Raw genomic sequence first — 21,565 nt, forward strand, 5'->3', positions numbered from 1 at the left:
AAAATGGAAGCATTGTGGGAAGGGCCATTCACGGTCCAGGAGAGCCTGGGAGCTGTTAATTATCTCATAGCATTCCCCACCTCCAACAAAAAGCCTAAGGTGTACCATATTAATTCTCTCAAGCCCTTTTATTCCAGAGAATTAAAGGTTTGTCAGTTTACAGCCCAGGGAGGAGACGACGCTGAGTGGCCTGAAGGTGTCTCCTACGAAGGGAAATGTGCTGGTGGTGTGGAAGAGGTGAACCTCTCCATGACCCTTGGGCATGTGCAGCGACAGCAGATCAAGGAGCTGTGCACTAGCTACGCGCCAACGTTCTCAGCCACCCCAGGACTGACTGAACGGGCATACCATTCCATTGACACAGGTAATGCTCACCCAATTAGGGTCCAACCTTACTGGGTGTCTCCTCAAGCTAAAACTGCTATAGACCGGGAGATCCAGGATATGTTACAGATGGGTGTAATCCGCCCTTCTGGAAGTGCATGGGCATCTCCAGTGGTTCTAGTTCCCAAACCAGATGGGGAGATATGTTTTTGTGTGAACTACTGTAAGCTAAATGCTGTAACTCGCCCAGACAACTATCCAATGCCATGCACAGATGAACTATTAGAGAAACTGGGACGGGCCCAGTTCATCTCTACCTTGGACTTAACCAAGGGGTACTGGCAGGTACCACTAGATGAATCTGCCAAGGAAAGGTCAGCCTTCACCACACATCTTGGGCTGTATGAATTTAATGTACTCCCTTTCGGGCCGCAAAATGCACCCGCCACCTTCCAAAGACTTGTAGATGGTCTCCTAGTGGGATTAGGAGAATATGCAGTCGCCTACCTTGACGATGTGGCCATATTTTCGGATTCCTGGGCAGACCACCTGGAACATCTACAAAAAGTCCTTGAGCGCATAAGGGAGGCAGGACTAACTGTTAAGGCTAAGAAGTGTCAAATAGACCTAAACAGAGTGACTTACCTTGGACACCAGGTGGGTCAAGGAACTACCAGCCCCCTACAGGCCAAAGTGGATGCTATCCAAAAGTGGTCTGTCCCAAAGTGAAAGAAACAGGTTCAATCCTTCTTAGGCTTGGCCGGTTATTACAGACGATTTGTACCGCAATACAGCCAAATCGCCGCCCCACTGACAGACCTAACCAAAAAGAAACAGCCAAATGCTGTTCAGTGGACCGAAAAGTGTCAGAAGGCCTTTAACAAGCTTAAAGTGACACTCATGTCTGACCCTGTACTAAGGGCCCCAGACTTTGACAAACCATTCCTAGTAACCACAGATGCGTCCGAGCGTGGTGTGGGAGCAGTTTTAATGCAGAAAGGACCTGATCAAGAATTCCACCCTGTAGTGTTTCTCAGCAAAAAACTGTCTGAGAAGGAAAGCAACTGGTCAGTCACTGAAAAAGAATGTTACGCCATTGTCTACGCTCTGAAAAAGCTACGCCCATATGTTTGGGGACGGCGTTTCCACCTGCAAACCGACCATGATGCACTGAAGTGGCTTCACACCGTCAAAGAAAATAGCAAAAAACTTCTTCGGTGGAGTTTAGCTCTCCAAGATTTTGATTTTGACATCCAACACATCTCAGGAGCTTCTAACAAAGTGGCTGATGCACTCTCCCGTGAAAGTTTCCCAGAATCAACTGGTTAAAATCGTCCTGGAGATGTGGAAAATATTGTTAGTCTTTATGTACTTGGTAGTATATTTAGAGATGCATGTGTCTTATTAACTCTGTTTTTCCTAGAGCTCCAGGAAGAAATCCCAGCCAGTGTTTCACCCTAGCTGAGATTTGGGGGGCATGTCATAAATATAAAGGGAAGGGTAAACCCCTTTAAAATCCCTCCTGGCCAGAGGAAAACTCCTCTCACCTGTAAAGGGTTAAGAAGCTAAAGGTAACCTCGCTGGCACCTGACCAAAATGACCAATGAGGAGACAAGATACTTTCAAAAGCTGGGAGGAGGGAGAGAAACAAAGGGTCTCTGTCTGTCTATATGCTGCTTTTGTCGGGGATAGACCAGGAATGGAGTCTTAGAACTTTTAGTAAGTAATCTAGCTAGGTATGTGTTAGATTATGATTTCTTTAAATGGCTGAGAAAAGAATTGTGCTGAATAGAATAACTATTTCCTTCTGTGTATCTTTTTTGTAACTTAAGGTTTTGCCTAGAGGGGTTCTCTATGTTTTGAATCTAATTACCCTGTAAGGTATCTACCATCCTGATTTTACAGAGGGGATTTCTTTACTTCTATTTACTTCTATTTCTATGAAAAGTCTTCTTGTAAGAAAACTGAATGCTTTTTCATTGTTCTCAGATCCAAGGGTTTGGGTCTGTGGTCACCTATGCAAATTGGTGAGGCTTTTTAGCCAACATTTCCCTGGAAAGGGGGAGTGCAAGTGTTGGGAGGATTGTTCATTGTTCTTAAGATCCAAGGGTCTGGGTCTGTAGTCACCTAGGCAAATTGGTGAGGCTTTTTACCAAACCTTGTCCAGAAAGTGGGGTGCAAGGTTTTGAGAAGTATTTTGGGGGGAAAGACATTTCCAACAGCTCTTCCCCAGTAACCAGTATTTGTTTGGTGGTGGTAGTGGCCAATCCAAGGACAAAGGGTAGAATATTTTGTACCTTGGGGAAGTTTTGACCTAAGCTGGTAAAGAGAAGCTTAGGAGGTTTTTCATGCAGGTCCCCACATCTGTACCCTAGCATTCAGAGTGGGGAAGGAACCTTGACAGAGTCAAACAACACGGCTGGGGTAGTGGTGGCTGAACCCCCTAAAATGGCCTGCAGCTCGTCACAGAAGTGGCATGTTTGGGGCTCTGAACCGGAGCGGCCGTTCGCCCCTCTGGTTTTCTGGTAGGCTTGCCTCAGCTCCTTAAGTTTCACGCGGCACTGCTTCGGATCGCTGTTATGGCCTCTGTCCCTCATGCCCTGGGAGATTTTGACAAAGGTTTTGGCATTTCGAAAACTGGAACAGAGTTCTGATAGCACGGATTCCTCTCCCCATACAGCGATCAGATCCCGTACCTCCCGTTCGGTCCATGCTGGAGCTCTTTTGCGATTCTGGGACTCCATCATGGTCACCTGTGCTGATGAGCTCTGCATGGTCACCTGCAGCTTGCCACACTGGCCAAACAGGAAATGAGATTCAGAAGTTCGCAGTTCTTTTCCTGTCTACCCGGCCAATGCATCTGAGTTGAGAGTGCTGTCCAGAGCGGTCACAATGGAGCACTCTGGGATAGCTCCCGGAGGCCAATACCGTCGAATTGTGTCCATAGTAGCCCAAATTCGACCCGGCAAGGCTAATTTAAGCGCTAATCCACTTGTCAGGGGTGGAGTATGGAAATCGATTTCAAGAGCCCTTTAAGTCGAAATAAAGGGCTTCATCCTGTGGACGGGTGCAGGTTTAGATCGATTTTACGCTGCTAAATTCGACCTAAAGTCCTAGTGTAGACCAGGGCTTAGTGACATTGGTGCAAAAACTGAGGCAGAGCAGCCCACAGAGAGGCGGCGGAGCCAGGCCAATCATTTACCTGCTGGCCCAGGTGAGATCTTCCTTTTCCTCTTTCTCCGCTGGGTTCCCCTCTCAGCCCAGTTTTCAGAGGTATTCTGCAGCTCTGTCACTGGCAGTGTCTCTGTCCTGAGCTATCTTGGCGTTGGAGTCAGCCAGCTGGAGATGAGAGCCATTTCTTGAGGAACAGACGATTATTATTTATTTGTATTACAGTAGCATCTAGGAGTCCTGGTCCGGTTCCAGAACCCAAGATATCATCCCCTTTCTTAGAACTCTACTCAGAACAGAACTCCCTGAGACACCAACATCACTGTTACAGTCTGTGGGCTGGAGAGGTGATTTTGCATCTCTAGGGGCCAGATACCTTTGAAAATCTGGCCCCAAGTGCCTTTTGAAACTGGGATTTATGCTCCTAAATTACTTAGGGTACGTCTACACTGCGATAAAAAATCCACTGCACTGAGCCACAGAACTGGGGTCAATCGACTCGGGCTTCTGGGACTTGTGCTGTGGGGCTAAAAATTGCAGTATAGACGTTTGGGCTTGGGCTGGAGCCCCGGCTCTGAAACATGGTGAGGGGCAGGGTCTCAAAGCCTGGGCTCCCACCCGAGCCCAAATGTCTACACTGCAATTTTTAGCCCCTGCAGGCTGCATCCCACAAGCCTGAGTCAGCTGACCTGGGTCAGCCGCAGCCATGCCGCATGGCTTTTGCTGCAGTGTAGACATCCCCTTAGGTGCTTTTGAAAATATTCCCCCTAGTGATTTTAGTTACACAAGTTGTTTCAGCTCCTACTCCTCCCCTGGGTACTCCTGCCAATTTTTGTACTTTTACCGTTGCATTTTCCTTGTTTTCCCCTCCCTGGTGCTGTGAGAGAGATCAATGCAAACAACAGGGGAACCCGACTCACAGCCTATGCAGGGCTGGAAACCAGTGAAACTGACAAGATGCCAAGTGCCATCAATGGCACAAAGACCCTGAAAAGAGAGAAAGATGTTGGTGCCCTTTGACAAGTGGCTTTTCAGGCCCTTGTAGATTGGCTTCCTGTTTGGAGCAGAAATCGGTGACATGGAGTCAGGTGTTTTCTTAGTGCCGTTTGTTTATTTGCAAGATGTTCACCATTCTGTTTCCCTGAACAGCAATGTTCACAGACTGCACACGCGAGAACCCCTCTTGCCGGGCCCAGGGTAAGGACATGCCCAGCTCTGAAAAGATCCTCCCACTTAAAGATTGTCTGTGCTCCTTGGGTCACTGGGTGGGTGGCTATTGTTTGTCAGCTGCACCAGGAATCCTGATTGGATGAAGGCTCCCAGCTGCTAGAGGAGAAGTGACAGGGTCACAGATCTCTGTGTTCTGAAGAGAGGAAGAGTGGCTGGGTACATGTGTTTCCTTTTCCAGGAAAGATGCTCAAAACCTCAGCTGGTATAAAAGCCGTTTGAGCCATTGGGGTAGGAAGAGGCTCAGAGTGATGCCTTCAGGCAGCATTTACCAAAAGTGCGAAGAGTCCGACCAAGGGACGCTCAAGGAACAGGAGACAGAAATGGCTTTTGGGAGAGCAGGTAACCCCAGGCTGCATTAGTGGGAGAGTGCGCAATCATTTCCTGCTAATCAGCTCACTCCTTGATAACACGCCCTGATCCTGCAGACTCCACACCCCAGTGAAGCCAAGAGGAGGGCGGTGTCAGCGAGGTTTGCAGGATTGGGCCCTACTTATGGAGCGGCATAGTGCTCAGCAGCGAAGTCAGACTCGAAGGCAGGTCTGTACTCTGGGAGGGTGGCGTTTCATACATCACAGCAGGAGGTGCTGGGCAGAGCCAGGCTGAGAATTCCAGGCTTGTCTCAGCAGCATTTCATCAGATGTTTATGTTTGGTGCTTGCATACTCTGGCAATGAGGGGTTTAAAAGCGGGGGAGCAAGAGAGAGAGAGAGAGAGTGTATGGGGATGGAGGGGTGCTGTATGATGATAGATAGATAGATAGATGTGGATGAACTGGTGTGTATGGAGATTGTGAGATAGATAGGGATGGATGTGCGTGTATGGGGATGGATAGATGGATGGGGGGGTATATGGAGATGGATGGAGGGGGGTGTATGGGGATGGATGGATGGAGGGGGGTTTATGGTGATGGGTGGATGGGGGGTATATGGAGATGAATGGAGGGGGGTGTATGGGGATGGCTGGATGGATGGACGGATGGAGGAGTATGGGGATGGCTGGATGGGGTTATATAGGGATGGCTAGCATTTATGGGATTGAATGGATAAATGGATAAATAGATCCATTTTGCATCCATATTGCACTCAGGACTAGTGTCCACAATGTACGAGTTGCTGGGCGCTGGAGCCCGTCGTACACAATTGCAGGTTATACCATCAGGAGCCTTGGCCCTGATCCCTGTCCCAGGCCCAGGGGTGGACGTGTTACGAGAGGCATTTCAGAGCCAGAGTTCTGCTGATCAGGCGGGATGTCCCTGCGTTGTGCAATAGGAACATGCCTCGTGCAATTCTGTGCTTACAGCAGATTTGTGCTTCTTTTCTTCCTCTTTTTTTACTTTCATTCCTGGAAAGTGAAGGGGGATATGTGTGTGTGTGTGTGTGGGAGGGGGCGCTGATTTGAGATGTAGGCGTTGGAGACACAGCTGCTTCCTTCCCCTCCCCACTGACAGCAGCACAGTGGGCTGGGGCAGTGGAGGAAGGGGGGGTTGGCTGGTGAGTACATGGTACTGTGCATGGAGCAACGCTCTGAACCAAGGGCTTGTCCCTGCCTGGAGGAGGCTACAGTGGATGGGACAGAGCAGCACAGAGCGGGGGGCAGCCTTTCTGCCTGGCAGGCTTCATGGCGCATGAGTCTGCAGCAAGATGGGGAGGAATCTTAGAGGACAGTGTATGGGAGAGCATAGGGCACTGGGGGGGAGGCCAGGGCTGGCCATAGGGAGGTGGTACAAGCAACCATCAGGAGGGGAGCACGCACTGAACAGGGGGTGAGGGGGAGATGTAGGCAGGGGTTGCAGCCGCGGAGCTGTATCCTGATGGTGGAAGGCAGTCAAAGCAGAGAGAAGAAAGGGTGGGAGGTGAAACCCCAGGGAATCATCCCAGCATCTCACATGGATCTCATGGCCTGGCTCCCCCAAAGGATCCTTGGGAAAACAGAGGGAACTCCCAGGAAATGGGGTTCTCTTACTTCTGGGGCTTAGGCTCAATGGAAATCCAGGTGGGCAAATGATAGATAGATAGGGTGGATATAAGGAGCAATGGTCTCAAGTTGCAGTGGGGGAGGTCTAGGTTGGATATTAGGCAAAACTCTTTCACTAGGAGGGTGGTGAAGCACTGGAATGGGTTACCTAGGGATTTGGTGGAATCTCCATCCTTAGAAGTTTTTAAGGCCCAGCTTGACAAAGCCCTGGCTGGGATGATTTAGTTGGGGATTGGTCCTGCTTTGAGCAGGGGGTTGGACTAGATGACCTCCTGATGTCTCTTTCAACCCTAATATTCTATGATTCTATAGGAATAGATAGATAGAGGGTGTGAATTCCCCTGCATGCTCTGTGCTACACAGAGATTCCTGACCCCAGTGGCACGTCCATCTCTATTTATGAATTACAATAATAGTGAATTCTGAATTCCCCTAGTGCCTTCCCTGCGAGGCTTCGAGCACACCTGCCCCCGCAGCACTGGTTCGCCAGAGGGCAGGGACCAATGCTCTAACCCCCGCTGTCTCTGCTCCTGCCTTCCAGGGAATTCCTTGCTGCAGTGCGGTAGCGGCCTGAATGGGGAGGAAAGGTCAGTATTACCCCTTAACGCTGTGAACGCCTTGTCGTTTGTATTATGGGTCATCCTCCTCGCCATGGTGATTGGCAAGTGTAAGTATCCCGGAGTGCGTTTAGGACTATCACACAGGAATGGACCAGTGGAAAAGACCAGGGGTGAAATCCTGACTCCATTAAGTCAATGGCCAAACTCTCATTGGCTTCAGCAAGGCCAGGATTTCAGGCCAAGAGTACCTCCCAGCCAGGTCCCCTTGTGTCTGGCAATGGCCAGTGTCAAGACACTGCAGGAGAAGGGATATAGGCCCTGCAATGTGTTTCATTGTGCCATAGTGCTGCTAATTGTAAGACAAGGCTCATTAAGTCAGGCCACCTGCCCTCCAATTCACAGCAGTGGGGCACCTTCCCAGAGCCCACACTGTGAGCAGGAACACGCTGGTGTTTGATTCTTGAATGTATTCACAGGTACAAGTAAGTACAATGTGTGTTGGGATGCCCTCTAGCAGCTGCTCCACGCAGGATAACAGCCTAACTACTCCTGCCAGTTAAGAGAGTAGCTCCTGTAGCTCAAAAGGTCTTTGCTGTGGCAGGGATTCACATCCTGCTGAGGAGCCTTGGTGGGTGTCATTACACACAGCAGCCTCAGCGTTGTGAACTCTAGGTGGTGTTTGAATTAAAGCCCCAGCTCCAGGTGTCCTGTGATTAGGTGAGAATCTGAGCCTTCATTTAAAAATACTGAGACGGATTCTAGTTGCAGAGAAAAGCTTGGGAAAGCGATGTAATGGCTCAGAAACCAGGAGGCAAAGAAAAGAAAAGTAAAGTCTATTATTTTTCACAAATCTCATGATTTTTAAGCCAATCTTGTGATTGGTTTTTAACCTCTGGAGTTGGCCAGACTGCGCCAGGGCAGAGGTCATTCAGAGGGGACTCTGGGTGAAATCCTTGAAGCCAGTGAGGCACCTAAGGCTCCTACTGCAATCCACAAAACTCCCACTGAGCACTGTAGGCACCTAAACTCACTCGACACCTCTAGGCATGCACACTCCTGCCTCCCTCCAGGCATCTGGATGCTTGTCTCCCACCTAAACCCCTATACAAATCCTTTCTGCTCCTCTGCCAGGGAGGAGGGATTTGAACCTGGGTCGCCCACATCCCAAGTGAGTGTTCTGACCATTGGGCTATAAATTATAAGGTGGGCAGCAGCACCTCCTCCCCTGCATTTTGTGTAGAACGAGGCAGGCACCTAACTCATTCCCAAAAGACACTACTTAGGTGCCTAAGCCAGGAGAGGAGTTCCTGTTTGTGGATCACTAGCAGAGCTAGATACTTCCCATTCCTGCAGCCTGGATTAGCATGCCTAGCTCTGAGAAAAGGGTGGGGATGGCTCATCAGTATCTCCCATTGGCTACTTACACAGCTCCCCACCTAGCGTGCTGCGTTTTGGGGATTGCACTCAGATGCATTGCTCTCCCCAGTCATTGTATCGGAGCCTGGGCATGTAACTCGGCTTTGTGGGTGTTCCTGGGATTTTCTAGGCACTGTGGTGCTCAGCATTGCAATGCCAAAATCCCTTTGGGGATATCACCCTCAGAGATTATCTCCACAGGGGGAAGTTGGAAAGTAGAAATGCGGCATGTCGCTCTACGCTGTGAACCCAAATCAAAAACTCAGCCCCCCTCCCCCCGCCCCCCCCCAAACCATATAAACAACAGCTGGCATCTGTCCTTCTGTCTAGACTCGGAGATGTCCAAGGAGCTGGAGCAGTTGCGGACTGGTCAATCTGTACTGAGAGGCAACGGTAACAATTCAGTTTACTTATGAGTGTCCGTGTATTTGTATTACTGATGTTGCCCCTTTGGCAGAAGCCAAAATCGGAGGTGCTGTCGGGTTTGTTCCTGTTAGGGGGAGCAATCGCTGCTCCCAAGCAGGTCTGTTCTCGCTGTGATCTTGTTTAGTTAGAACATCTTGTTCCCTTGAACACAGCAGGAACAAACAGCTGCAGGCTGTTCCCTGTCTCGGAAATGCCCCTTCTGCCCCTTCAGCTCTGTGCCCAAGAAACTCCATCTCTGCTTCCTGACAGGGTCCCGCTCACAGCTCCTTCAGCCTCCCTCACACACAGGCTGCTCCGAACACCTGGGGCTACAACCAGGGTGCCCCTCGGCCCACACAGCTCTTTCCTGCCATGCAGCCTGGTGCCTTGGGTGGTCACTTTCATTGTCTGCAGCTGTTTCACTACATAAATGAGGTTGATTGCTCCTCCTCTTGTGTCTAAAAGGGGATACTTAGCACTCATTGGCTATAACAAGGACTGTGATTGTCTATGGATCCCAGACTCGCCTGTTAGGTGTATTATGGCAGCACCCAGGAGCCCCAGTTATGAACCAGGACTCCATTGTGTGAGGTGCTGTACAAACATAGTACACAAAGCCAGTTCCTGCCCCAAAGAGCTTCCAACCTAAGTGTAAGACATGGGATGATAGGTGGAGACAGACAGACAGGCAAAGGGAAACAAGGAAACAAGAAATACCAAACCTCTCTTCTTTTCTGTTCTGCTCCTATTAACTAACTAATGGTTTGATCTGAAACCCACCGAACCAATAGAAAGGCTCCCATTGTCTTCAGTGGTGTTTGGCTCAGGGTCTATCTAACTAGCTAGGTTCCTGTCTGCATTAGGGAAGTTTGCACCATCGTTGCTCATAGATGTTACAGCCAGAAGGGACTGTTATGGGCCTCTAGTCTGACCTCCTGCATAGCAGAGGCCAGAAAATCCCACCCAGCGATTCCTATATCCAGCCCATATCTGGCAGTGAAGCTGGAGTGGAACTTGTAGAAAGAGACAGACAATCTTTTAATAATTCCAGGTGATGGAGAACCTGCCCCTTGTCTATAGACCGTGTCCTGATAGGTAAATGCTGATGCAAAACACTAATGTAGACACACACTGGGATAATGCAAAGTAGGACTCACATCAATGGGTCTAATCCTGGTAACCTGGGCAAGCCTTGTGCCATGTGTCTGCACTAGGGATTTGCACCAGTCCACGGTGACACTAGTACAAATTTCCCTAGTCTGGATGGGCCCTAACTAAACTCACTAACAAGCTGTCCCCAGGCAGGGCTGGTAGCTGGAGGTGGGGTCTGAGTGAATGAACACGAGGCAGGGAGCCCCGAGTTCTAATCTTGCTTCACTACCTGGCCTGGGGCAAGTCGCTCTCCATCTCGGAGCCTGAGTCATGGACCGTCATGGCCAGGGGACGAAAGAAAATCCACCCGCGCCGCCTCTTCCCAGGAAGGAAACCAGCCCCGGGAGACCCCAGTACCTTACAGACCCGCTCTGCTAGGGAACACGGCCCTGCCCCACGAGATGAAGAGAGGGGTAGTTCCCAGCTCACCGGCCTCTGTGTCTTCCAGGCTCCAAGACAGCGAAGCAACTGGAGACACTTCATTTCAACCAGTCCGCCATGCACAGCACTGGTACGTACTGAAGCCCTCACAGACCCACAGCCCAGCATCACCTCTACGAACCTCCTGCACCCCAGTCACATCACTCCTCCTCCTTCCAAGCTCCCCCCAACATCCCCCATTCCCTGGCCACCTCCTTGTTCCCGCTGAGCCCTGGGTCCCCTCTCAGGAACGTGATCAGCCCTGTTTATCTCTCAGAGGTGGAGCTGGCCACGGAGCTGAAGAGGCTGCAGTCGGACCAGGCCACGCTGAGAGTGGAAGGTGAGTGCCCATGGCGGGGCGGGGGGCAGGGAGCAGGGCTCAGGCAGAGGAGGGGGTGGAGAACAGCAGAAAGAAGAGAGCGGTGTTGGGGACACTGGGGCATGGCCACTAGGTAACTCGAGGGGATGGAAGACCACGAGTGTTGATGAAGCCCCCTCGCACTAGGCCCCGGTGTCCTTGGCCCCTCCTCCTGCCTGGAGGCACTCGCAGCAGCTCTGCGTACTAGGCCCAAGTGTCCTTGGCCCCCCCGCCTGGAGGCACACACAGCAGTTATGCTGAAAATCTGCAACAATATGTTGCAGAGTCAGACTGCCTGAAACTAAGCAAGGCCAAACAGGGCAAATATAAAAAAACAATGCTAAATAAAGCAGCTTTATATATAGTTTAACAAATAATACAAAGAATCAGGAAACTAGCTGGGAACTGAATTGGCTGGCTACATGGATACTTGGGGCAGCTTGCTATTAAATAAGTATGCTAAAAAAAAAATGTATAAAAGCCTATGTAACTTCCTGCTCTGTGTGCAGGATTTAAGATTTTATTCTCCCTGTACCTTTTTGCAGCTGCAAATAAACTTTTCTGCTTCTCCACCCCGTTGTAATTATTGGGTGTAGCACACCGGGTAACGAACCAACTCAAGCTGTTGTTCAGCCTCTCGGCACTGGGTGCCGGCAATATGATTAGGGGTCTAGAACACATGACTTATGAGAAGAGGCTGAGGGAGCTGGGATTGTTTAGTCTGCAGAAGAGAAGAATGAGGGGGGATTTGATAGCTGCTTTCAACTACCTGAAAGGGGGTTCCAAAGAGGATGGCTCTAGACTGTTCTCAATGGTAGCAGATGACAGAACGAGGAGTAATGGTCTCAAGTTGCAGGGGGGAGGTTTAGATTGGATATTAGGAAAAAATTTTCACTATGAGGGTGGTGAAACACTGGAATGCGTTACCTAGGGAGGGGGTGGAATCTCCTTCCTTAGAAGTTTTTAAGGTCAGGCTTGACAAAGCCCTGGCTGGGATGATTTAACTGGGAATTGATCCTGCTTCGAGCAGGGGGTTGGACTAGATGACCTTCTGGGGTCGCTTCCAACCCTGATATTCTATGATTTTATGATTAATAGCTTTTGGCGTCCCTGGGTGGGCGACGAGGCTGCAATTTAGCCTTGCCCGGACCCCTCCTGGAGGTCGAGGATTGCGGCGAGAACCGACGCCCAGCGCGCAGCGGTGAGTTCATCGGGGGCCTCGGAGGAGACGCGATTTGATCAACCCCAGAGGGCACAACGGTGCAACGCACTCATATAGTGGAGAAGCTGTTGTGGACGGCGGTAAAGAACCGGTCCCTTGAATAAGGTAGAAACCTTTCAAAATCCGGATTATATGCTCTGTTGGAAGCTGGGGACGCCCAGAGTTACCCTGTAGGTATGGGACAGGGACAGAGCTCAGGGGTTAGGGCACGGTGTACGCCCCTAGAAAAAAAAATGTATAAAAGCCTATGTAACTTCCTGCTCTGTGTGCAGGATTTAAAATTTTATTCTCCCTGTACCTTTTTGCAGCTGCAAATAAACTTTTCTGCTTCTCCACCCCGTTGTAATTATTGGGTGTAGCACACCGGGTAACAAACCAACTCAAGCTGTTGTTCAGCCTCTCGGCACTGGGTGCCGGCAACAGCGGGATGGAGAATCCCAGCGCCAGGTTCCCATGGCGATTTGGGATCCATTCCACCCTACCCCGCCAGGCCAGCCCGCGCAAGCAGCATTTGGGATCAAGTCACCGAGGCCGGAAATCAGGGCCCTGCCCTACTCTGGGTGACCCACCAGAGGGGCAGGGACACAGCCAGTGCCCACAGAGCCTCTGCACTCAGGGCTCCTCTTGTACCAGGCTCAGTGTGTGTGACTAGCTGGGGTGAACTGGGGAAGCCAGTTCACTCTTCAGTTCCAGAGATTCTCACCCCAGGTGCATTCCCGGTCACTGCAGGAGTCTCTGGCCTTTAAGGACTCCCATGGGCTGGGCTGCTACAGAGGGGGGATCTGGCTGTTTCTTTCTCCCTAGGTTCACTTGGGACCGCTAGGAGAGGGGATATGTGTTTTGGAAGCAGGGGAGGGCCGAGGGGAGGGAGATGGGGATGGTGACTCATTAGTGGCTGAGGGGAGGCAGGTAGATGAAAGGGCTGGGCAGAAGATGACCCAGGTGTAATAAACTGGGGAGCCAGAGGTAGGGAATTGTGGGGCAGGGCAGTGTGCCTGGGTGTGAGGCGAGGGCAGGGCTCCTGCTGAGGTTTGGGGGCAGGGACCTGGTTTTAGATGAATGATTTTGACCCTTGTGAAAGGTTCAGGTTCAGCTGGTGATTCCAGCCGGGTCTCCAGTCCCTAATGACTGTGTCAGACTGACCGTGTAACAAGCTCTGTGACTCCTGCTGCTGGGATAGGGGCCCCACTTCAGTGTCACAGCCAGGCCCCAAGTCCCAGTGTTTACGATCTGCACACAGGTGTGCCAGGCCTAGCTGCACACACCAGCTGCTCTAGCTGGCTTCTGGCAGCTTCTGAAGTACAGAATATGGTGAGCGCCACTCAAGGCTCACATACTGCTTAAAGGGGTACAACCCTATTCCTACATGTGACAGTGTGTTGTGTTTGCAGTGTCAGAGGGTCTGGCCAAAGCGAAAAGTGACAGAGATACCATCAGGGCTGAAGCCTACAAGATTCTGGATGCTGTCCAGAAAAGGAACAGTGAGACACACGCCAGCCTCGACTTGCTGAGACTGTCAGCTCTTCATGGCAGGGACCGTCTTTCTGTTTTGTGTTTGTACCATGCCTGACAGAATGGGGCCTGATCTATGACTGCGGCATCTAAGCACTGCCATAATCCATGTAACAAATAATGTACGGCACCCAGCAAATGGGGGCCTGGGCCATGGCACCTCGTGCAGTTAGGATTCCTGCTCCTTTTCCCCACAAGCAGTGTTAATGTTCAGGGGGCTAGCTGGGATTTCCCCTAGTTTGTCAAGGAGTCAGTTTTGTCTAATAGTTAGAGCAGGGGACTGGAATGCAGGACACCTGGGTTCTATTCCCATCTCTGGGAGGTATATGAAGTCTAGTGGTTAGAGCAGAGGGCTGGCCACTGGGACTCCTGGCTTCTATTCCCAGCTCCTTGAGGCCAATGTTGTCCAGTGCAGTGGCTTTCAACCTGTGGTACGCGGATCCCTGGGGGTCTGCAGACTATGTCTAAGATTTCCAAAGGGGTCTGCACCACCATTAGAAATGTTTTAAAGGGCCGTAAATGAAAAAAGGTTGAAAACCACTGGGCTAGTGGTTAGAGCAGGTGAGGCCGGAAATCAGGTCTCCTGAGTTCTCTTCCCAGCTTGGGAATGGTCTTGAGCAAGTTACTGCACCTCTCTCTGTCTCAGTTTCCCCCCCTCTGCAAATTAAGGGTGACGCTTCCCCACCTTGGCTAAGCGCGTTGAGGTCATTGGCTAAAGGGTACTGGGCAGACGCTATTATTGTCCGTTGCAGTCCAGCGCTGAGAGTGACCTCTGCTTGTCTTGCATTGCAGACTCTGCCTGCAGCATTTGTCCAGCTGGCTGGCTGCTGAATTCAGGGACCTGCTACTACTTCTCCACAGTGCGTAAACACTGGTCCTATGCCAAGCAGGCCTGCAAAGACCAAGGTGCCGAGCTGATTATTCTTGATAACCCACAAAAGCAGGTCAGTCAGGCTCACTGAGTCCAGCCACACAGCCCGGACAGGGCGTGGAGATGGTCTACCAGCAATTGGGAGGCTCTTGGCATGAGAGAGATGCCTGGGGACAGGATAGTAGCTGATGTTTCTCTACTCAGTGCCTAGGAAACACATTATGCACTGGTGTAAAGATGTGCACAAGAAGGGCAACAAAAATGATCAGGGGGCTGGAACAGCTTCCAGATGAGGAGAGATTAAAAAGAGTGGGACTGTTCAGCTTGGAAAAGGGATGGCTAAGGGGGGATGTGACAGAGGCTATAAAACCAGGACGGGTGCGGAGACTGTGAATAAAGAAGTGTTATTGACCCTTCACAGAACACAAGAACTAGGCATCACCTGATGAAATTAATAGGCAGCAGGTTTAAACCAAAGTTAAGGAGGTATTTCTTCACACAACACAAAGTCAGTCTGAGGAACTCACTGCCAGGGGATGTTGTGGAGGCCAAAAGTATAACTAGGGTCAAAAAAGAATGAGATGAGATCCTGGAGGACAGGTCCATCAATGGCTATTAGCCAAGATGGTCAGGGACGTAACCCCAATGCTCTGGGTGTCCCTAAGCCTCTGACTGCTAGAAGTTGGGAGTGGATAACACGGGATGGATTACTCAATAATTGCCCTGTTCTGTTCATGCCCTCTGAAGCACCTGGTCCTGGCCACTGTCGCAAGACAGGACACTGGGCTAGATGGGCCATTGGCCTGACCCAGTATGGCCGCTCTGAGGTAGCCATTTGCAGTGCACAAGAAATTGTCTTGGTCCTACAAAACCCAGGGACCATGCTACATATACGTGAGCACCGTCTATTGGCACAGGATCGAGTAGCAAACCGCTTCCCAGAACACAGACTTCGGGCGCTCCCCCAACTCCCAAGAGTCACTGCACAATTCATCCCAAGCGCCAGTCAGGCTGCTGGGGACCCTCAGGCAAATCAGCCTGACAGCTCCAGGGAAGGTCCCTGGGAAGGGAACCTTTGCGGGAATCAGAGAGAGACCCCTGATTGTAAGGAGTGATGGGGAAAGGACACACAGCGTCTGGTGGAGGACTGGGATCCATGAGATCGTGGTCACTTGGGAGCTCCCTGATGTTTCCTGCCTAGCCTCCATGTCCACATGGTGCTTCCACATCCATCCAGAGCCGCAGCTCCCTCAGCAGGTCCTTTGGGAGGGGAGCCAGCCTGGTCTAGTGGTGCAGGACAAGCCTGGGAGCCAGGACAGCTGGGTCCTACTCGCTGCTCTGCCACTGACCTTCTGTGTGGCCTGGCACAAATCACCATGCCTTAGTTTCCCCTCTCACCCTTGGTTTTGTCTGTTGGATTGTAAGCTCTTTGGGGCAGGGAGCATCTTTCACTAGGTGTCTGTGAAGCACCTGGCCCAAGGGGGCCTCGATCTCAGTCACTGCCTAACCCAATGGGCCACATCTCGGCACAAGGAGAACAACAGAGAGGAGTACGGGCTGTGTGAGGTGGGATTGGGATGGTGCCTTAGATTTGGGCCATATTTTATTGCAATCAATCATTTTCTTTTTTCAGGAGTTTTTGACAAAGAATGCTAACAGCAAGCAGTACTGGATTGGCCTGCACGATGTTAGCAATGAAGGGACATTTATATGGGTCGACGACAGTTCTGTGTCACACAGGTCAGCCCAATCCCGCTCACTGGTACATGAGGGCAGGGTGGGGGGTTGGCTCTGGTGCAACTGGCCAATTAGTACATTTCAAACACATTGAGTCATTGGCTGAGTGGGTGGAGCTGCCCTTTCTTGATTCATCTTCCATCTGCTCTGCTCTTTAAACTGTCCAGAGTTTCCCTACAGGGAACCTGAGCTAGTGGGGTAGAGAACAAAGTGGTGGATGATGCTCAGCTTTAAATTGTCACCTTCAGCTGAGCAGTAGCAGTTTTCAGGGTCTTACGGGGCAGTTTCCCCTTTTAGAAGAAATCGGTGGAATCTGGCTCCTTCTTAGTGTAACTTGTTTATTTACACTAGACCTGGGGCAGAGGTATCACCAACAGCACCCAGCTCAGTCCCCTCTTGCATAAACCTCAGCCCAAATAGCCCAGTGTTCCCAGGAAGTGACTCTATCCTGAGAATTAACTCCACGTAGAGAGTCAGGCTGGAAGCGAGGACTGACCAAAGAGAATGTGGATCACAGCACTAACCACGCAGGGTGTCCTCCAAGCCTGGTCAGTGCTCAGCCACTCAGGAAAAGCACTTGTAAGACTGTGGGTAACTCACTGTAACAGTACGGCCCTGATCCACCACTGTATTACCCCAGATTTACACCAGTGTAAATTCTATTGAAGTTAATAGCTAGACCAGTTTAAAACTAGAGTAACAGAGGTCAGTCAGGCCCTATATCATTACACTTGGCTCTTATCCAGTGCTCTGTAACAGTCAGCCTCAAACCACTTTCCAGAGGGTGAGGCCGGATCACCCTCTCTGGGGGCTTAAGTGGGATTTCAGGGAGTGCATTTCACCAGGGCTTCCCTCGAATGCCTAGCTGAGTTTGCTACTCTTTGATCCCCAGCAACTGGGATCGAGGGGAGCCCAACAATTTTGGCAGCGGTGAGGACTGTGTGATGATGCTCAAAGATGGGAAGTGGAACGACGCTGCGTGTACGATGAATGGGGATGGCTGGATCTGTGAAAAGAAGTGGACTTGTTAAACAGTGGCCAGGAGGAACACAACACAGCCAGTGCATCTTAATAACCACAGAGCCACCCCGCTGCCCTCTGCCCCTTCCATGCAAGGTCTGCCAGCTCTTTACAAACTTCAGTGCATTAAACCTCACAGACCTCACCCCTTCCACTCTTGGGAGCAAGGTACTATCACCCCAACTTTATAGCTGGCGAAACTGAAGCACAAGGACTTACCCAGGTCACAGCAGTGAATCAGTGGAAGAGACTGGATTAGTACCCAGGAGTCCTGACTCCCAGTCCCCTGCTCTTATTACACTACAGGATTTCACATGGCTGGAAACAGGAGTCCTGACTACTACTGCTCTAACCACTAAACCATCCTCCCCGCCAAGAGCCAGGGATAGAACCCAGGAATCCTGACTCTCAACCCCCCTGACTCTAATCCCTAGACCCCATTCAACTCCCAGAGCTGGGAAAAGATCCTAAGTGCCCTGAATTCCAGCCCCTGCTTTAACTATTAGACAAAACAGACTCTTTCACAATGTGGCAATTTATTGGGTGGAAAACCCAGCTAGCCCCCTGAACTATATTAATCCATTATCAGCATTTATGGGGAAAGGGGGCAGAATCCTTACTGCACAAGAAGTCAAATTTTAGAACCTGCCAGTCAATCCCATCAACATGGTATAGATCTGGTCATTTCTCTATAGTAAAGGATGTGACCAACTTCCTGGTTTAGTGCAAGTTTTCCTCCCCTGCTAACTAGGGCTAAAATTTACACAGCTCCAGCCACCGCTACTGCCCCGGGGCCCTTTAAATCCCCAATGGAGCCCGGCCACCACTACCCCAGGGCTCGGGCAGCTGGGCTCAGGTGGGGATTTAAAGGGCTCGGGGCTCTGGCAGCTGCTACCACAGCGAAGCCCCAGGCCCTTTAAAGCTCTGCCAGAGCGCAGAGCCCTGGGGTAGCGGTGACAGCCGGGAGCCCCCAGGGCTCCTCAGTGATTTAAAAGGCCCAGGGCTCAGCTGCGGTAGCGGCAGCTGGAGCCCTGGGCCCTTTAAATCGCTCCCGAGCCTCCCAGCCGCCTCTGCAGCTGGTAGCTCGGGTGTGATTTAAAGGGCCCCGGGTCATTTGGAAGCAACCAGAGATTTAACAAGCCAGCAGTTTAGTGCATCCCTGCTTCAAGCCTGAACCAAGAACTTTGCAATTATTGTATGTATTTGATTCCTTTAACCAATTTTAAGTCTCACCTCTTGCTTTCTATAAATAAACCTTTAGATATGAGATACTAAAGGACTGACAACAGCGTGATTATTGGGTAAGATCTGAGTTATATATTGATCTGGGTATGTGGCTGCTCCTTTGGGATCAGAAGAACCCTTTGTTTGATGAAATTGGTTTTAAATAATCACACATCATTAAGTCTAGTGTCTGGATGTTGAATCCAGGACTGGAATATCTAAGGAGGCTGAATTTCTGACTTCTTGTTAGCCAGAAGTTTACTTTTGTTGCTGATCTGGTATCTTTTATGGAAGAATAACCACCAGTTTTGGGGTGTATCTGCCCTATTTCTCAGCAGTTTGGTCTGAATTTGGTATTCAGTTGTGACCCACTGAGGCATGGTGACAAGGCAGCAGGTAAGTCCTAGGGGCATGAGTCATGGGGGCTGGGGTGGAGAGCGAGCGATGGAGTGGGAGAGAGGTGGGGCAGGGCCTCAGAGGAAGAGGTGGGGCAGGAGTGTTTGGTTTTCAGGGTTTAGAAAGTTGGCAAGCCTACTAGTGTGGAGGAGGGAAGGAGGGACAGGGATGTTGGGGAGGGAAAAGGGGACAGAGGAATTGTGAGGGTTAGCAATAAATGCACTCCAACCCAAGTCCTGTGAGTGAGTGTCCCATGGCACAGGGGCTGGCCTCTCCAGGGGAACACTCACCATGCCTTTGGCTACACTGCTCCTAAAGGAGCCAGACACTGCAGCTTAGCAGCTACACCTCAGAACACAGCTCCACTTGAAAGACAGCACTTAGACATGTTTATACAGTGAAGCCAAGTATAAGTTCAATTAAGAATAGAAGTTTGAAAAGCAGCAAGTAACAAATATTGGAAACAAATAGTTACCTGTCAAATAAAATCATAACATGGTTTCTAGAGCCTCAACTTAACTAACCAGAGAAACTTCCCTGTCTAACAAAGCTTAGCTCACCCAAAGTCTTTCTCTCAGCACTTAACAGCTGGGACCCTCCTTTCGTAAGATATGCATGCTGGTAGCCTGTCCCCTCGTTTTAGGCTCATATGTGTACCCCAGTACTCCCAGTTATACCCCTCCTCCCACATCCATTGTCTTTGCTCGTAAACAGGATGCCCCCTGCTGGATGCTTTCTCCTGTCTGCATCTTTCTTGTAGACTTTGCAAACTCTTGATTAGGTTCAGGCTCCATAAAGCAAATAGGCATCCAGTGTGAGTCTTACAGCACACACCAGCTCAGACGGAGAGAGAAGCATCTCTCACCTCCTGCTTGAAAGGAACCGGCTTATCCCTGTCATGGCATCACTCACCACACTGGCGCCACCTGCTGGTCATTTCAGGAATTAGCTCAGTGCAGCAGGTGTGTTCTGGGTGGTGGCTCTCCCATTCTCACCTCCGCCTGCAGACCTATTACAGCTCCTTTCTCTCATCTGCTTTGTGGCACAGCCCTCCAGCCATGTCACCATCCGGTTCCCCACTTCCAGGGGACTCCTCCAACAAGCATCCAGCCACTCCTCTCAGCAGCTTGGCAGTCCACAGCCAGGCTGCTCCTTCCTTCCAGCTCACTGTCTCGATTCCCTGGGCCACTTCCCCGCAGCCTCAGTTCCTTCTGCTCCTGCCTCTGGCTCCAGCTCCTTTTCCCAGGGCCTCAAGCCTGTAAGTCCTGGCAGTCTGTCAGGAGCTCTCCCAGTCCCTGTTAGCACCTGCCCTTTCCCCAGTGCTGGTCTCTCTATAGCCCTCTAGGAAGCCAGTCTTCTCCCTAGGACTCCCTGCAGCAGACTATGTGCTCTGGTCTGCAGCTTCCTTTTATGTAGGCTGGCTGGGCCCTGATTGGCTGCTCCAGCTGCCACCCTAATTTTCTGCAGCCGCTGCCCTAATTGGCTGTTTCCCCAGCAGCCCCTCCTTTGGCTGCCTGCCCCTCAGCCTCCCTAGATGGATTTTAACCCTCTTAGGGCCAGTGCGAGGCAAGCGCCCTGTCACAATCACCTTCTGGTAAGAAGCCCCCAACTTAAACCACATATTTTTAAGCATCTATACATAACTTCTTAACTATTATCCGTACATATGTTTCACAGTGATTGTGATGACCAGTGAGCTACTGGCTTTCGCTAGAGACCTTTCATGTCACCTTTGGTGAATTATTATACTTATTCCTGAGCCAGGGGATCCAAGTTAACCCTGTGCATCCACTTTGTCCCCTCTGCCAGTTGGCACCAAGAGGTCCCTGGGGTCACATGGATAGGATTTGGGGGAAGGGCAAATGTGTGCGTGGGGGATGGGTTCAGGGGTGGAGAGGGCATGTGTGCGGGGTGCAGGATGGGATCAGGGATGGGGAGGGAAAGTGTGTGGGGTCGGGAGATGGGATCGGGGCAGAGAGGGAAAGTGTGTGGGGTGGGGGATGGTATCAGGGCCCAGGAAGGCTGTCTGAGATGCGGGCCCTGATACCATTCCCCATCCCACTCACTTTCACAAGGCTGGGGCAGGGGGTTGGGGTGCAAGAGGGGGTGCAGGTTATGGGAGGGAGTTTGGGTGCGGGAGGAGGTGCAGTGTGAGGGCTCAGGGAGGGAGTTTGGGTGCGGGAGGGGGTGCGGGTTCTGGGAGGGAGTTTGGGTGCGGGAGGGGGTGTGGGCTCTGGGCGGGAGTTTGGGTGTGGGAGAGGGTGTGGGCTCTGGGAGGGAGTTTGGGTGCGGGAGTGGGTGCAGGGTGCAGGCTCTGCGAGGGAGTTTGGGTGTGGGAGGGGGTTTTGGCTCTGGGAGGGAGTTTGGGTGCGGGCTCTGGGCGGGAGTTTGGCTGTGGGGTGGGGACTCAGGACAGAGGCCGCAGAGGTTTGGGGTGCGGGAGGGGATGAGGGGTGAGAGCTCTGGGAGGGAGTTAGGGTGTGGGGTGCAGGCTCAGGGCTGGGGCATCAGGTGTTTGGGGTGCAGGAGGGGATAAAGGGGCGGGCTCTGGGAGGGAGTTTGAGTGTGGGAGTG

The 21,565-nt window shown here is 51.2% G+C and overlaps 1 protein-coding gene across 1 annotated transcript in view; it reads left to right on the plus strand.

The window, feature by feature from the left end:
* LOC144277892 (C-type lectin domain family 4 member G-like) overlaps nt 1-17,382 on the plus strand; it is a 49,313-nt gene extending 31,931 nt beyond the window's left edge. The window contains exons 2-10 of the mRNA XM_077838916.1: nt 4,867-5,064; nt 7,240-7,365; nt 9,005-9,067; nt 10,680-10,742; nt 10,929-10,991; nt 13,623-13,712; nt 14,536-14,687; nt 16,248-16,354; nt 17,244-17,382. Coding sequence (XP_077695042.1) covers nt 4,867-5,064; nt 7,240-7,365; nt 9,005-9,067; nt 10,680-10,742; nt 10,929-10,991; nt 13,623-13,712; nt 14,536-14,687; nt 16,248-16,354; nt 17,244-17,382 — 1,001 coding nt within the window. The remainder of the gene's footprint in view (nt 1-4,866; nt 5,065-7,239; nt 7,366-9,004; nt 9,068-10,679; nt 10,743-10,928; nt 10,992-13,622; nt 13,713-14,535; nt 14,688-16,247; nt 16,355-17,243) is intronic.
* Nucleotides 17,383-21,565: the final 4,183 nt, after the last annotated feature.

This window comes from Eretmochelys imbricata, chromosome 20 (genome assembly GCF_965152235.1).
Source record: "Eretmochelys imbricata isolate rEreImb1 chromosome 20, rEreImb1.hap1, whole genome shotgun sequence".
NCBI lineage: Eukaryota > Metazoa > Chordata > Testudines > Cheloniidae > Eretmochelys > Eretmochelys imbricata.